The sequence below is a fragment of the Canis lupus genome, chromosome 36 (assembly GCF_003254725.2).
Source record: "Canis lupus dingo isolate Sandy chromosome 36, ASM325472v2, whole genome shotgun sequence".
Taxonomy (NCBI): Eukaryota; Metazoa; Chordata; class Mammalia; order Carnivora; family Canidae; genus Canis; species Canis lupus.
In genome coordinates, this window is record NC_064278.1 from 782423 (window position 1) to 797602 (window position 15180).

Below are 15180 nucleotides of genomic sequence, written 5' to 3' on the forward strand. Positions count from 1 at the left end.
AGATCATGACGGGAGCTGAAATCAAGAGTTGGACACCCAACTGACTGAGCCACTCAGGAGCCCCACAATTGATATTATTTTATTTTATTTTTTATTTTTACTTTTTTGAAGATTTTATTTATTCACTTAACAGAGAGAGAAAGAGTGCAGGGGGAGCAGCAGAGAGAGGGAGTGGGAGAAGCAGGCTCCCCGCTGAGCAAGGAGCTGGATGGGGGACTCAATCCCAAGACCCCGGGATCATGATCTGAGCCTAAGGCAGACGCTTAACCTACTGAGCCACCCAGGCACCCTGATATTATTTTAAATGTAGCAAATGATATGAGAATATTTTTGGCTTGTTATATTTACAGTACATGGTTTAGCTATAAATTTATTGCAAATAAATTAATGAGGTAGCCATTACTCTTTATAGTATAAATTTTAAAAATATGTTTACATTGTTAATTCTACACTTCCTTTGAATATCTCTCAATAATTTTGCACTTATATTTTATGTTTTTTTTTTAGAATTTGTGCTTTGGTTATTTTAAGTCACTTTAATATTTTGTTTTCCTTCTGCTAATTTTTTTGAATGTGTAATATGTATTCTAAAATATACATTTGTTGTGGATATTTTCTTTGCAGACCAGGTGGGTTTTTACAGCTAAGTAACTGATGACTTATTTCATACATTAGTCCTTTTTGAGAATTTGAGAATTTTTGTTTGTTTCATGTTAATATTAATAATTATCTATTCTGCAGGATGTTTTACAAGCATTATTGTGGTTAGTCCTTATAGCAAATCTTTAGGTTTGGCATTTTAATTTTCATTTTATAGACAAGAAAACAGAGGCTTAAAAGGGCTCCCCAGAGGGGAGCCTGGGTGGCACACTCTGTTAAGTGTCTGACTCTGGTTCAGGTTGTAATCTTGTGGGGTGAGATCCAGCCTCACGTCGGGCTCTAGGCTCAGTATGGAGTCTGCTTGAGTTGAGGTTCTTTCTTTTTTTCTTTCTTTTTTTTTTGATTTGCTTTCCTTTTTTTTTTTTTAAGATTTTATTTATTCATTCATTCATGAAAGACACACATAGAGAGAGACACAGAGACACAGGCAGAGGGAGAAGCAGGCTCCATGCAGGGAGCCCGATGTGGGACTTGATCCCGGGTCTCCAAGATCACGCCCTGGGCCAAAGGCAGGGGTTAAACCGCTGAGCCACCCAGGGATCCCTTGAGGTTCTTTCTCCATCTCCCTCTGTCCCTCCCATTCATGCTAGCTCTCTCAAATAAGTAAATAAATATTAAAAAAAATTTTTTAAAGAGTCCCACAGAAAGGTGAACAATGCAGGCCTATCTGTGTATAAAGGTCAGTTCTTAGCTACTATCATATATTGTATCCCAGGATGATTTCTGATTCTGCAGTATTGGCTCCTCAGAAGTGTTGAACCGGTAAATTCAGGGTTCCTCTATTTGACAATCTGGTGCTCTACAGAGTTTCATGATAGGACTTCTTAAGAAAAGAATACAATCTGAAGAAATCAGAGAGTTGTCAAGTGCCCAGCAGAGTAGTGACAGATCTGGGATTAGCTGTTAGAATTTTAGCCACCTGGCTTGCTTACAGTTTTCACTTATTTAGGTTTTTCATTCTGAATTTGAAGGCTGAGTGCTGATATAGATGGAAATATTAAATCTCATGTTATATCTCTTATGCAAAACAAACTATACAATAATGAAATTTTCTTTTCCTCCTCCTTTTTTTAATACAGTGGGATGCATCCTGCTTTTACATTGGAGCTCACCCCTGTGGCTTGGATTTATCACTGTAGCATCTGTGTCCAATCTATGTGTTAACTAGAAATCAAGGGAAGACATGAGGAGGTTTGTTTACTGCAAGGTGGTTCTAGCCACTTCACTGATGTGGGTTCTTGTTGACGTCTTCTTACTCCTGTACTTCAGTGAATGTAACAAATGTGATGACAAGAAGGAGAGATCCCTGTTACCTGCACTCAGGGGTAAGTGCTTATGAAGCAAATGTTGCTTTTATAGAGATGAGAGTTGTGGTGACTCTTGACAAAACATGAAACTTTGAAATAGGGAATTTTTTTTTAAGCTATTGAGTTAGAAGAGCATTTTGTCAGAACTTTAATGTCCATTTAACTGTGGGAAAGCTACTTTCTCAGCCTCAGGAGTCTTGTTGGAAGAAATGAGAAGAGTTAGCTAACCTCCAAGGTACCTTCCAATTTTAATAATTCCAGTGTTCGATGATGGTTCGGAAGGAACAATTTTGTGAACATTCAAACTGGACTGAATTTAAAGTTTAGGCTTCCAGAAGGAAAAGCCCTTGGAGGCTAAACACATAACATAAAAGGGAAAAGCTACTGAAGTGAGATAGAGGAGATGGTAGCAAAAGGTAAGGACACATGACACACCTACAGATTTCCAAAAACAATAAAACAAACTTTTTTTTTTAAAACAAACAACTTTTTAAACAAAACATATATTGATGGCCAGATTCAATCTATGGGCACCAGATTGATGCCTTTCTAATTTCAAGTACACAATTAACGTCACATTAGCTCACTATTATATCCTTCTTTATGGACCAGTTTCAATGACTACATAAGAAACCTAATGATTTTTAAAGTGGTGATTTTTTTAAGTCAAGTTACAGGGATTCATTTTCTGCAGTTATTCCAAATAACTTTCTCTATGCTTTTTGTTAACAACTTCTAGATTTATTAAAATATTTCCATAATACTCCTAGTATAGGGGTGCTTCTAACATACTTAGGATGCTTGAAATTAGTTTTATTATCATTATATTAAATATTGTTTTTCTTGAAATCTAGTTTATATTAATTCTCTACTTAGCAAAAGTTTTTTTTTTTTTAATAAATATAACAAAAGACAAGCTTTGAGACCCATTTGGAATGTTTGTACCTTTTGAAAAAGAGAATCTAAATTACTGACATGAGGACATGAGTTTTGCCTTTGTTTAATGAATGTAGTCTACTTTTAATGCTACAGATATTTTTGAGGTTATTCATTAATCAAAGTATGTGAATAAACATAATTTCATTGATACTATTTGGTTATATGAGGCTTAGGAAACACAGAAGAGCGTTTCCAAAAATTAGTTTTGTTAAAAGAGTATTTTCAACTTTTCTTTCACTTTAGATTGCAGTAATGCTCTTGCTCAATTGAAGAAATTCTATCTTCCTCTTTTTCAAAATGAGTTTGACTCACTGTAATTTTTGACTGGCAAAAAAAATTGAAAGTACATTGGAAGTGACTGAGCCTAGACCCATTTAGGTAGTTTATATGCATATTTTATGCCTTTATGCTAGAATTATTCAAAGAGGAGAACTTTATGAGTCTATCGGTTTTTGATAGATGAACATGGGGATTGATATGCTCATCTTTGGTTAAAATCCCAGAGAAAAATCCTCCTTCTCTACTTCTTTGTTAAATCAGTTGAGCTGCTGCTTGGCTGAAAGTGGAAATGTGTTTTGGTGGATCTCATCAGTTTGGAATGATCACTTTGTCATTTGTTGAATAGAGCCATCTAGATTGGTCACAAAAATATGTCATCGTCTGATTCAGCAAAACTATGACAGCTTATTCTGCAAGTACAAAAAAGTACAGCTTTGCTGATTTAAGTCCTTAATGCTCAGTCTTAAATCTCAAAATGTGAAATTTAATGATGCAAGGCAAAACTAGTAATTTTTTCTCATACTTAAGTTGTAAAATTAAACTGTATTCTCCTTATTTTTAAGACTTGTTTAATGTTGTACATTAATATTTGTCTTGAGCAAATGGAAATGACTTTAGGGTTTTAATTGTATTTTCTATTGTTATTTATTATTTTAGAATATTAACTTTATTTAGGAATGGTGCCACACATTTAATATTTTATATACAGGCAGGTGATGCTGTGTAAACTGTACTTGACTGAAAATTTCATGTTCTCCTTAAAACTGGCTTTTTGACTTAAAAAAAGTTGATCCTTCTGGTCTTATGTGTCTCCATTATTTAAAAAAAAAAAAGGTTTGGAGTAGGTGGTTTCTCAGATCTCTTTTAGTCCTAAATTTTAAACAGTTTTAAGTACCCAGAATGAGCATACACTATGAATTAATTTTTGAGATACACTTATTTATTTATCAATTCCTCAATTATTTAAGTACCATTAAATCAACATTTTGTACACCTTAAACTTACATAATGTTCTGCATCAATTATATCTAGAAAAAGAAAAGAAAGGAAAGGAAGAGAAAAGAACATAGCTTAGAGATGGACAACGGAAAGGAAAGTACTAGAATTTTTATGAAATAACAGATTACGGGATACTTCTGAATGAGAAAGCTGCAGAGCTCTTATAAAATTAGAGTAATTAAGACTGTAGTATTGGTACAAGGGGTCACAATGGGTAGACAAATTACTTAATAGAATAGCATAGAGACTCTAGAACTCTAGAAGTAGACTTACACATGTTGGACATTCAGAATATGGCAGGAGTGCTGCAGATCAGTGTGGGGAGAGAAGATTTCTTCAATAAATGGATCTGGAAATAAGATGGTAATCCATGTGGAAAATATGAAGTTGGATGCCTAACTCATGTAATAAATCAAGATAAACTTTGGATTTATTAAAGTCAACAATAAAACTAGAATTTTTAGTTGAAAAAAATTAATTTCTTTCAGAAGTGTTCTATAGTTTTTAGGGTATAGTCCTTTACCTCTTTGGTTAGATTTATTCCTAGGTATCTTATGCTTTTGGGTGCAATTGTCAATGGGATTGACTCCTTAATTTCTCTTTCTTCAGTCTCATTGTTAGTGTATAGAAATGCCACTGATTTCTGGGCATTGATTTTGTATCCTGCCACACTGCCGAATTGCTGTATGAGTTCTAGCAATCTTGGGCTGGAGTCTTTTGGGTTTTCTATGTAGAGTATCATGTCATCGGCGAAGAGGGAGAGTTTGACTTCTTCTTTGCCAATTTGAATGCCTTTAATGTCTTTTTGTTGTGTGATTGCTGAGGCTAGGACTTCCAGTACTATGTTGAATAGCAGTGGTGAGAGTGGACATCCCTGTCTTGTTCCTGATCTTAGGGGAAAGGCTCCCAGTGCTTCCCCATTGAGAATGATATTTGCTGTGGGCTTTTCGTAGATGGCTTTTAAGATGTTGATGTCTTCTATCCCTACACTCAGAAGAGTTTTGATCAGGAATGGACGCTGTATTTTGTCAAATGCTTTCTCTGCATCTATTGAGAGGATCATATGGTTCTTGGTTTTTCTCTTGCTGATATGATGAATCACATTGATTGTTTTACGAGTGTTGAACCAGCCTTGTGTCCCGGGAATAAATCCTACTTGGTCATGGTGAATAATTTTCTTAATGTACTGTTGGATCCTATTGGCTAGTATCTTGTTGAGAATTTTTGCATCCATGTTCATCAGGGATATTGGTCTGTAATTCTCCTTTTTGGTGGGGTCTTTGTCTGGTTTTGGAATTAAGGTGATGCTGGCCTCATAGAACGAATTTGGAAGTACTCCATCTCTTTCTACCTTTCCAAACAGCTTTAGTAGAATAGGTATGGTTTCTTCTTTAAACGTTTGATAGAATTCCCCTGGGAGGCCATCTGGCCCTGGACCTTTGTGTATTGGGAGGTTTTTGATGACTGCTTCAATTTCCTCCCTGGTTATTGGCCTGTTCAGATTTTCTATTTCTTCCTGTTCCAGTTTTGGTAGTTTGCGGATTCCTCAAAGAGTTAAAAATAGACCTGCCCTACGACCCAGCAATTGCACTGCTGGGGATTTACCCCAAAGATACAGATGCAATGAAATGCAGGGACACCTGCACCTTGATGTTTCTAACAGCAATGTCCACAATAGCCAAACTGTGGAAGGAGGCTCGGTGTCCATCGAAAGATGAATGGATAAAGAAGATGTGGTTTATGTATACAATGGAATATTACTCAGCCATTAGAGATGCCAAATACCCACCATTTGCTTCAACGAGGATGGAACTGGAGGGTATTATGCTGAGTGAAATAAGTCAATCGGAGAAGGACAAACATTAGATGTTCTCATTCATTTGGGGAATATAAATAATAGTGAAAGGGAATAGAGGGGAAGGGAGACGAAATGGATAAGAAATATTAGAAAGGGAGACAGAACATGGAAGACTCCTAACTCTGGGAAACGAACTAGGGGTGGTGGAAGGGGAGGAGGGCGGGGGGTGGGGGTGACTGGGTGACGGGCACTGAGGGGGTCACTTGACAGGATGAGCACTGGGTGTTATTCTGTATGTTGGCAAATTGAACACCAATAAAAAATAAATTTATTATTAAAAAAGAAAGAAAAAAATAAGCATTTATAAGACCTTGAATTAAGGAAAAATTCTAAAATACTACACAAAAAACATTGAACATAAAAGGAAATATGGATAAATTTGACCATATTAAAGTTGAGAAAGTTGTTTCATTAAAATATACCTTAAAAGAGTAGTTACAAACTGTAGATGTTAAAAGAAATATATATATACACACACTATTATTAATAAAAAAAAAAAAGTGCAAATAACCCAATAGGAAGAAATGTGTGATAGGAATGAATAGATAGTTCTTAGAAAAGGAAACACATATAGCAACAAAAACTTATGAAGGAAAAATTAACATCAATAGTGATCAGAGAAACAGACCAAAGCTATCAGGACATATTTATATCCATTTAATTGGCAAAAATTAAATTTACTGATAATACCAAGTGTCAGAAGGGATGCATCTCACACTTTTAAAAGATTGATTGATTGATTGATTGATTTGAGAGAGAGAATGAGAGAGTGAGGAGTGAGGACAAGGTAGGGAGGAGCAGAGGGAGAGGGAGAGACAAATCCTAAGTAGACTTTGCGCTAAGTGTGGAGCCTGACGCAGGGGATCAGATCATGACCTGAGTCGAAACCAAGAGTCAGTCACTTAACTGACTGACCCACCCAGATCTCCACATTTTTATAATAATTTTAGTTAGCAGTGCCTTATTCCTGAAATCTGAACATTCACATATAACCCATCACTCATAGTCATACACTCAAAATTTCTTCCACATAGACAAATATTTCATAGTACTACTGTTTATAAAAATAAAACTGAAAATAATCTGTAGACCTATCAGTTAGAAAGCTGATGAATGAACTGTGATATTTCAGTATAAGAGGATAGTATATGTTAGTTAAAATGAATATATGAATGAAGTTTGATAATATAATAGTTATATCCCTCAAAGATGATAAATAACATGATATAGTTTGAAAAACTAAAACCAACTAAAATTTAAAAATAGACATTTTAAGAATATAGAGATGCAACAAGACTATATAAAGCAAGCAAGATCAATTATGATAATGGAATTTAGGGTGTTTATTGTCATGTGTTAAGTGAGGTAGGTGCATGAACTGGGGATGAATATTTTGACTAAATATGGGGCATTAGTAGTGTCCTAGTTTGTTTTTTATGTGGGTTTGATTTGTTATTGTATTTCATGGGTAATTAAATGAATAAGATCCACTGAATGGATTTAAAAACTGGGAAGCCACCGAATGGATTTCAAAGACAGCAGACACAATCACATTTGTCTTAGGAAAAGATCACTATGGATTCAGTGTGGAGAATGGATTGAAGAAGAGCCATTCTCTTTAGGGAGGCTGAGTAGGAAGGCATGGTAGTGTCCCATGAATTCAGTGTAGGCGGTGATGCCTACTTAGAGCGGAGGAGTGGTCGTGAGGTGTGATGGAAGTGGGTAAAATGAAAAGATATTTGAAATATGGGAGCTGGATGCATGTCTGGCTCTGGCAGGTGTAGGATACGGGAATGTCAAGGAAGTCTTGGGTTTCTGAGGGCGTTATTTGGTTCAATGTCCTGAGAGGGGAATAATGTAGGAGGAGATGATTTGAGGGTGGACATAGAGTTTATTTTAGACATGTTGAATTTTAGACACCTGCTAGGCAACTGAATGGTATTGTTCAGTAGGAAGTTGGCTGCATTATTAAATTCCAAATGTCAAACTTAACCATCACTTCTATCGAATTTTTTTCTAAAATGGATTACATTTTTCTATTTTATTGAAGAATGAAGCATATGCAATATAATTAAATCTTTGTTACTGAGTCAGAATTATAATTTTCACATATCAATTATTGAATAATGCTGTTTTTAAAAAAGATTATTTCAGAGATTTTATGGGAGCATGTAGGCCTGTTTCAATATTAAATGCAGACATATAAATCCTTTTTATTTTCCTATTTTCTAAATGATTTCTTTTTGGTAACATAAGTACTTGTTAGGGGAGCATGTTAACTTTTTCATTCTACTCTGGGGCCACTTAGAATTAAAATGCACTGAAGGATATTTCTAACTCCTAACTGGTATGGAATGCTAACTAGTGATCCTCCCAAGCTGGAACAATTAGATATTTGAACGAAGAGGTATTTAAAACGACCAGTGTTTCTGCAGTCCATCTAGAAACACTTTGGACAAATTTGAAGTTGTGTGGTAGGTTTGCATCAGCATTCTACCGTAGTGGATCCTACTCCTGGCTGACCCACTAAGGGCCTATGGTTGAGGGCAAGTTAATTAATCTTTCTGGGCTTCAGTTGCCATCTGTCGAATGAAATGAATATGAGTCATGATTTTTAAAAATCCTGGTCTTCAAAAGAATGATTGTATGTTCTATGAAACTATGACAAGTAATCTCTTTCACTATCTAACTTTGGCCAATCCATAAATAATGCATGGTCTGAGATGAGAAGTAGCGACATGGAAGTGATATGATGGAAGGATTTTGCTTAGAAACCCCAAAGAGGGGGGCACATGGGTGGCTCAGTCGGTTAAGTGTTGGACTCCTGATTTCAGCTCAGGTCATAATCTCAGGGGTCATGAGATTGAGCTTGTGTTGGGCTTCACACTCAGGGGGGAGTGCTCAAGATTTTACAAAAAGGGGGGGGTATCTAAGTAGGAATTGTTGCTTATATGTAAACAAAGATAAGTACATAGCCAGTAATGATCATAGTAACAATAATTATAAGATGTTAACTATTCTAAATTATTTCCAAATGTTAACTCATTAATTTTTTACCAAAAAAAAATCTGTGAAGTATTCTTTTTTTAATATGAAGAAACGAAACGAAACGAAACGAAAAGAAAGGATGAAGAAACTGAGTCAGAGTGAGCGTATGGGAAAAACACTCCTGTGTTTTCCTTTACTCATACATACCACTCATAGTGGTACCACTAACACCAGATGTGTGGGCTCTTTTCCACAGGAAGCAATTGTCTATATCAGCTGAGTGTCTCATAATTCTGAGACTATCTACTCAGTGTTAACATCCGATCTCACAAGATAAGGGCTCCGTCCCATAGGACTGCCACGCTTCAGATAACTAAGGCAAGGCCCAGATTGTCACTTGTACTTCTGACTCACCAGCTACAAATTGGAGTTTCCTTCATCCTCTTTAATATTGATTTTCTAGACTGTCTCACAGAAATCAGGGAAATGCGTACTTACATTTATCAGTTTATTACAAAAAATGTAATAAAGGACATGAACAAGGAACCAGATGAAGAGATGCATAGGCTGAAGTTGAGAAGGATCCCAAAGGAAGGAGCTTCTGTCCCCACTGGAGTTGGGTGTGCCACCTCCTGTCAGGTAGATGTGTTCACCAAACCAGAAGCTCTCTGATCCCCATACTTCTGGGATTTTTATGGAGGCCACATCACAAAGAAATGATCAGTCATTAACTTAATCTCCAGCCTCTCTCCCCTTCCCAGAGGATAGGAGTGAGGCTGAAAGTTACAAGCTTGTAATCATGGCGTGGTGTTTCTGATGACCAGCTCCCAGCAAAGAGCCATTTAGGAGCCCACCGAGAGTTGCCTCATTAGAACAAAAGACACTCCTTTTTTTCTATTTTATTTTTTAAATTCAAATTCAAATTAGCATTTAGCAGAGTATTGGTTTCAGGAGTAGAATTTAGTGATGCATCACTTACATAACCCCCAAAGCCCATTCCAACAAGTGCCCTCCTTAATACTCATCACCTATTTACCCCATCTTCCCACCCACCTCCCTTCCATCAACCCTCCCTTACAACAGACACTTCTATCAATTGTAAGTGATTTAGGAGTTCCGTGTCAAAGACCAAATATTAGAGCAAGAGATGCTCCTAGTGGTCTTATCACTTAGGAAATTACAAGGGTTAGAGATGCTCTCTGCTAGGAACTGGAGGCAGAGACTGCATATGTATAGTTATACGTATAAAATTTCTTTTTTTCCATGGTGAGGTTAAGGGGGAGGGCCAGAATTTTCACAACCAGTAGAGTAGGATTTCGTTATTAAGGTGTTAGTTATTAACACTTTAATCTTTAATTAAGTAAAGAATTTCGTTATCAATAAATGTCAGTTTGTACTAGAGTTCAGGTATCATGCTTTCATCTGGCTACCAGTATGGAGTACATATGCTGAAAACTTGCAATGACTGTTTTGTCCTCACTCAGCGCACTGTGGACACCCGCCAGGTCTCCCTGGTTAGTAGGATGTATAAATTCCAGTCAGGAAAATATTTCCTAGAGATCCTCTGATTTCGGATCATTAATAGAGCAGTATCACCTTACCTGGCATTTTAAGGTTTTGAAAAGTTACTGTTAACCACTTGTGTCCCCTTAAGACCTTCTCACTGCTGCTCTGATTTGAGGGAAGTCAAGAAAAGGAATGGAATTGCTGACCAGTAACCCAATTTTATACTTCTGTGTTTCCCTTCATCCCGCCTGGGAGAGTAACTGAGTTCCTCCCCCTTCATAAACCCAAGGACACAGGTCGCCTTATTCTCTTGGAATCTTGACAGTGGACTATTGCATCAGCCTTTCCTTTATTTCTTTCTAGATGATCTCCTCATAACATTAACACCTACCCATGCAGTCATTTATTAAACACTGAATGTTTGTTGATTTTGTTTGATTAACCTTTGGTGCTTCAGAGAAGAGTTCCTGTGTGCAAGTGTGAGGGAAGTCTGAAAACTGGTGAGGTAAAGTATTAAAACTAACATCAAATTTCCCTTAATATTATTATTTTTTAAATATGGTGTCATGTATTGGGGGTAGGGTAGATGAATGTGATTGATTAAAATGTGTTGTTGTCAGTATTGGAATTGCCCTTAATAAATTAGGATGACAGGGACGCCGGGTGGCTCAGCGGTTGAGCGTCTGCCTTCAGCCCAGGTCGTGACCGTGGAGTCCCAGGATTGAGTCCTGCATCGGGCTCCCTGCATGGAGTCTGCTTCTCCCTCTGCCTGTGTCTCTGGCTCTCTGGCTCTGTCTTTCATGAATAAATAAATAAATTCTTAAAAATAATAATAAATAAATTAGGATAACCACTGGAACTTTCAGGCGACAATATTTATAGTCATTCCAAAAGTAAGGCATATAGACACAGTTTGGATGGAGAACATAGATTTCCCAGAAAATTTTCAATCAAATTTATAAATAGTGTTCAAAAATCTACAGGCCTTATAAAATTATGACCTTTGATATTTGCTTTGGACTTCTTACTTTATCCACAAGTCACTCTGATCCCTCTGCCGGTCCACATAGACATATTAATGTTAGGAATGAAAATAAATTGTTATAAGGAGCAATGATTAAGTTCACTGTGTCAGATGTTTTATATATACTGTTTTGATGAATTCTCAACATAGCATTGGGACAGGTATTATTATCCTCATTTTCATATGTGACACTGAGGCCTACAAAGGCAGATTAAATTCCCCGAGATTGAATAACCAGTAAGAGGGAAGAAAGAGCTCACAAACTGGTTTGTCAGACTTCTGAACCCAGACTTTGAGTCAGATTCCCAGCCGTCCAATGAGGTGCGCCCAGACTCGTTTTAGGCAAAAACAGTCTTAAGATTTATATGCTAATTTATGAAATATTTACACAACTAGGGATGTTTCTGGAGTACATAGGAGATGGCCACTGACCCTGCGTAAAAAATACCTTATTTAATATACTTAAGAGAACAGTATCCTGACAGGCTCCCCTTGCCTTATTTCAGGCTTCGGCAGTCTTGTGCCTCTTGAACCCCTCAGCGGGGAGGCCTTCTGTGGCACTTTCCCCGGCAGCTCTCTTGGGGCCAAGCTCTGAAGTCTTAGAACAAATAGTTAAAAGTCCTGAACAGCAGTGAAGCGTTATTTTTTTCCCCCAAACTTAATAGGACCAATTGATACAATTCTTTAATCCATTTATTAAAGTGAGGATATGAGAGAGCAGTGAATCGGTGGATTGAAGCAGAATCAGACATAAAGGGAATGTCTAGATTTTAGGTTGAAAGTTGGAATAGAGACAAATTTAAAGGACCTTCTCTAGAAAATGGGGAACCGCTGAAAGTTTCTGGAAAAGGAAAGGTGTGTTGATCGTCAGCTGAGGTTTAGAAGGAGAATGCAATGCTGTTAGTTATACGTGCAAGACATTTTTATCTTTATATAAATAAAGACTCAGACATTAGCGTTTTATTCATTCATTAGAACTACTTGAGTTTAATGGTAAGTAAATGGAATATTAAGTCATTTAAATTGTTCACTTTGCAAATTAGTTGGTAGGAACAAGAATGTTTTCCGTTTCCGAATTTAGATGTTGTTTTAGGAAGTTCACTGGTCAAAATCTTTACTAATTTAGTATTAAATAAGCTGAAACAATTCTTTCAGGGAACACTGGAATCCTTGATTTGCATCAGAGCAGGGGACAGGAAGATAAAGAAGCCACTCTTGTTTTCATGTTGAGCAAGGGAGAAAGGGATTCAGAATCGTGTGAATGAAATGTCAGCCTATCAAGACTGTACTATCAGGAAGACAGAGAATATGTGATATTAAAAGAAAAAAAATGAATAAGACTAGTTATCTGTCTTTTGAGGGCAATTCCATAAAGACTTGAATTGATTTAGTAGAGGGCAAAATTATATACCAAAAATTATATACCAAATAGCCCACCAACACGGTGGGGATGGGCAAATTTGATCTCTAACCACTGGAAACCATTTTTGCTGAAGGGCTATGTTTCAGCAGAAAGATAACAGCTAAGTAGAATTTTTTTCAGTTTTGTCCTCTTCTATCCTTAGCACCTGAAACATTGCCTGGCTCATAGTGGGTGTTGAGTGAATAATTATTAAGTGAATGAAAGAATGCCTGACATGCTTGATACTTCCCAAGGGTTCTCATGGATATAGAATGTTCAGTTTAACTTGATGCTTAACGATATTTGAAATAATTATCATGGCAAAATTATTTTTACTTTTATTGTTTATATACTTAGTCTAAACTATTTCTTTTATCCTTTATTGGTGCATATAATATGCTTTGCAGCCCAAATGAACACATTGATAGCCAGGGGACTATCTTTTTCCTTCCGAATCTAGCCTGTGTTACCGTGTGTACTGTCTCTGTGAGGCAGACTACACCTGCGCAGTCCACTTCCTCACTCTAGATGCAGACAGCCACTGATCTGGTTTTGTGACTATTGCTTAGTTTTACTTATTCAAGAAAATCTGATGAATGAAGACGAACAGTATGAACTCCTCTGTATCTGGCTACTTTCGCTCAGCATAAGGGTTTTGAGATTAATCCAAGCTATTAATTGTTTCAATGGTTATTGCTGAGAAGTATCCTGTCACTTACTGTACAGACTACAGTTTGTTTACTCTTTCACCTGATGATGGGCATTTGGGTTTGTTCCACGGCTGTTATGAATAAAGCTGCTGCATTTGTACAAGGATCCTTGTGTGGACATATGTTTTCACAACTCTTGGGTAAATATCAAGTAGTGGTAGTGCTGAGTCATATGCTAAGTGTATTCTAATTTGGTAAAATAATGCCAGTTTATTTTTTTAGGTTGTTAAACTATTTGCTATTCCCATCAGTGACATAAGAGATATCTGGCCAAAAAACTTCATAGACAGTGCTTTCAATTTTAGCTATTTCAGTAAACTTGTGATAATATCTCATTTGATATAATTTTTGTGGCCGAGTAACTAGTGTTACTGAGTAACTTTGCATTTTTTCTTGCCAGTCTCTTTTATGAAATATCTATCAAATTATTTTGCCTATTTTGTACTTGAGTTGTTTGTGGCTTACTTTTTAAAATTATTTAAAAGGTAGCTTTCAGAGAACAGAGATTTTTAACTTTGATGAAGTCTGGTGTATCATTTTTATTATTTTTATTGTTCTTTTTGTATCCTACCTAAGAAATTGTTGCCTATGCCAAGGCCATGATGACTTTTTTTAATCTCTCTGTTTTTCTTAGATGATTTATGGTTTTAGCCTTTAAGCTTTGAGTTAATTTTTGTGTACGGTGTGGAGAGTCAAGATTACTTTTTTCCTAAAATAAAAACCCAGCTGTTCTTGAAATATTTGTTTTTTGAAGATAAAAAAGGCATGGATTTTAGAAAGAAGCATGATATTTTCATGTAATATTCCTCAGTATATACCTATATACTTTCCTATTTCTTACATGAATGATTCAATTATGAATATTTGAGTTCACTTTCTAGCATTCACTGGATATTATATGTAAAGCATGTAAATTTTGTTATATAACTTGAAAAGTACCCAAATGTTACTAACCAAATCTTTAAACGTTTTGTTTTGAAGGCAAATGAAAATCTAACATGAAACTATGTTTTAAAATAGTACTATTTTTTTCTATAATAAAATCAATAAGTATTTATTGTAGAAAACATTTAAATACAAATAAAAATAAAGAAGAAAAATAACCAAGAATTCAACCCAGAAATTGGCATCATAAAACAAAATTTAATATTTTTATTTTTTTGATTAACATAGCATAAGCATTTTGTTCTGCATGAAATATTTATTCAAAGCATGATTTTAATGGCTGCATAAATTTTATCATATATATATATACTAAAATTCATAATTAAGTACTTTTTATTACATTTTTGTAAATTACTTCTAATTTTTTTTTACCACAAAGTAATGTCATAAAATATTTTTAGGAAGTTTGAGAATATTGAAAATGTTGCTGATTACATTCTTAGGCTAGATTCATGGTTATGGAATTTACCTTTTTAAAGGCATACATACTTTTAAAAGGCTCTTCATAGATATATCTAATGACTTCCTGGAAAGACACTCTTCACATCTCATTGTCAGCGTAT

At 35.8% G+C, this 15180-nt stretch overlaps 1 protein-coding gene across 4 annotated transcripts in view; it reads left to right on the forward strand.

Annotated features, from left to right (window-relative positions):
• GALNT13 (polypeptide N-acetylgalactosaminyltransferase 13) overlaps positions 1-15180 on the forward strand; it is a 541363-nt gene that overhangs the window by 109987 nt on the left and 416196 nt on the right. For all 4 annotated transcript variants that reach the window (XM_035698790.2, XM_049106172.1, XM_035698788.2 and 1 more), the window contains one exon: positions 1740-1985. In XM_035698790.2, coding sequence (XP_035554683.1) covers positions 1844-1985 — 142 coding nt within the window. In that variant the 5' untranslated portion in view covers positions 1740-1843. The remainder of the gene's footprint in view (positions 1-1739; positions 1986-15180) is intronic.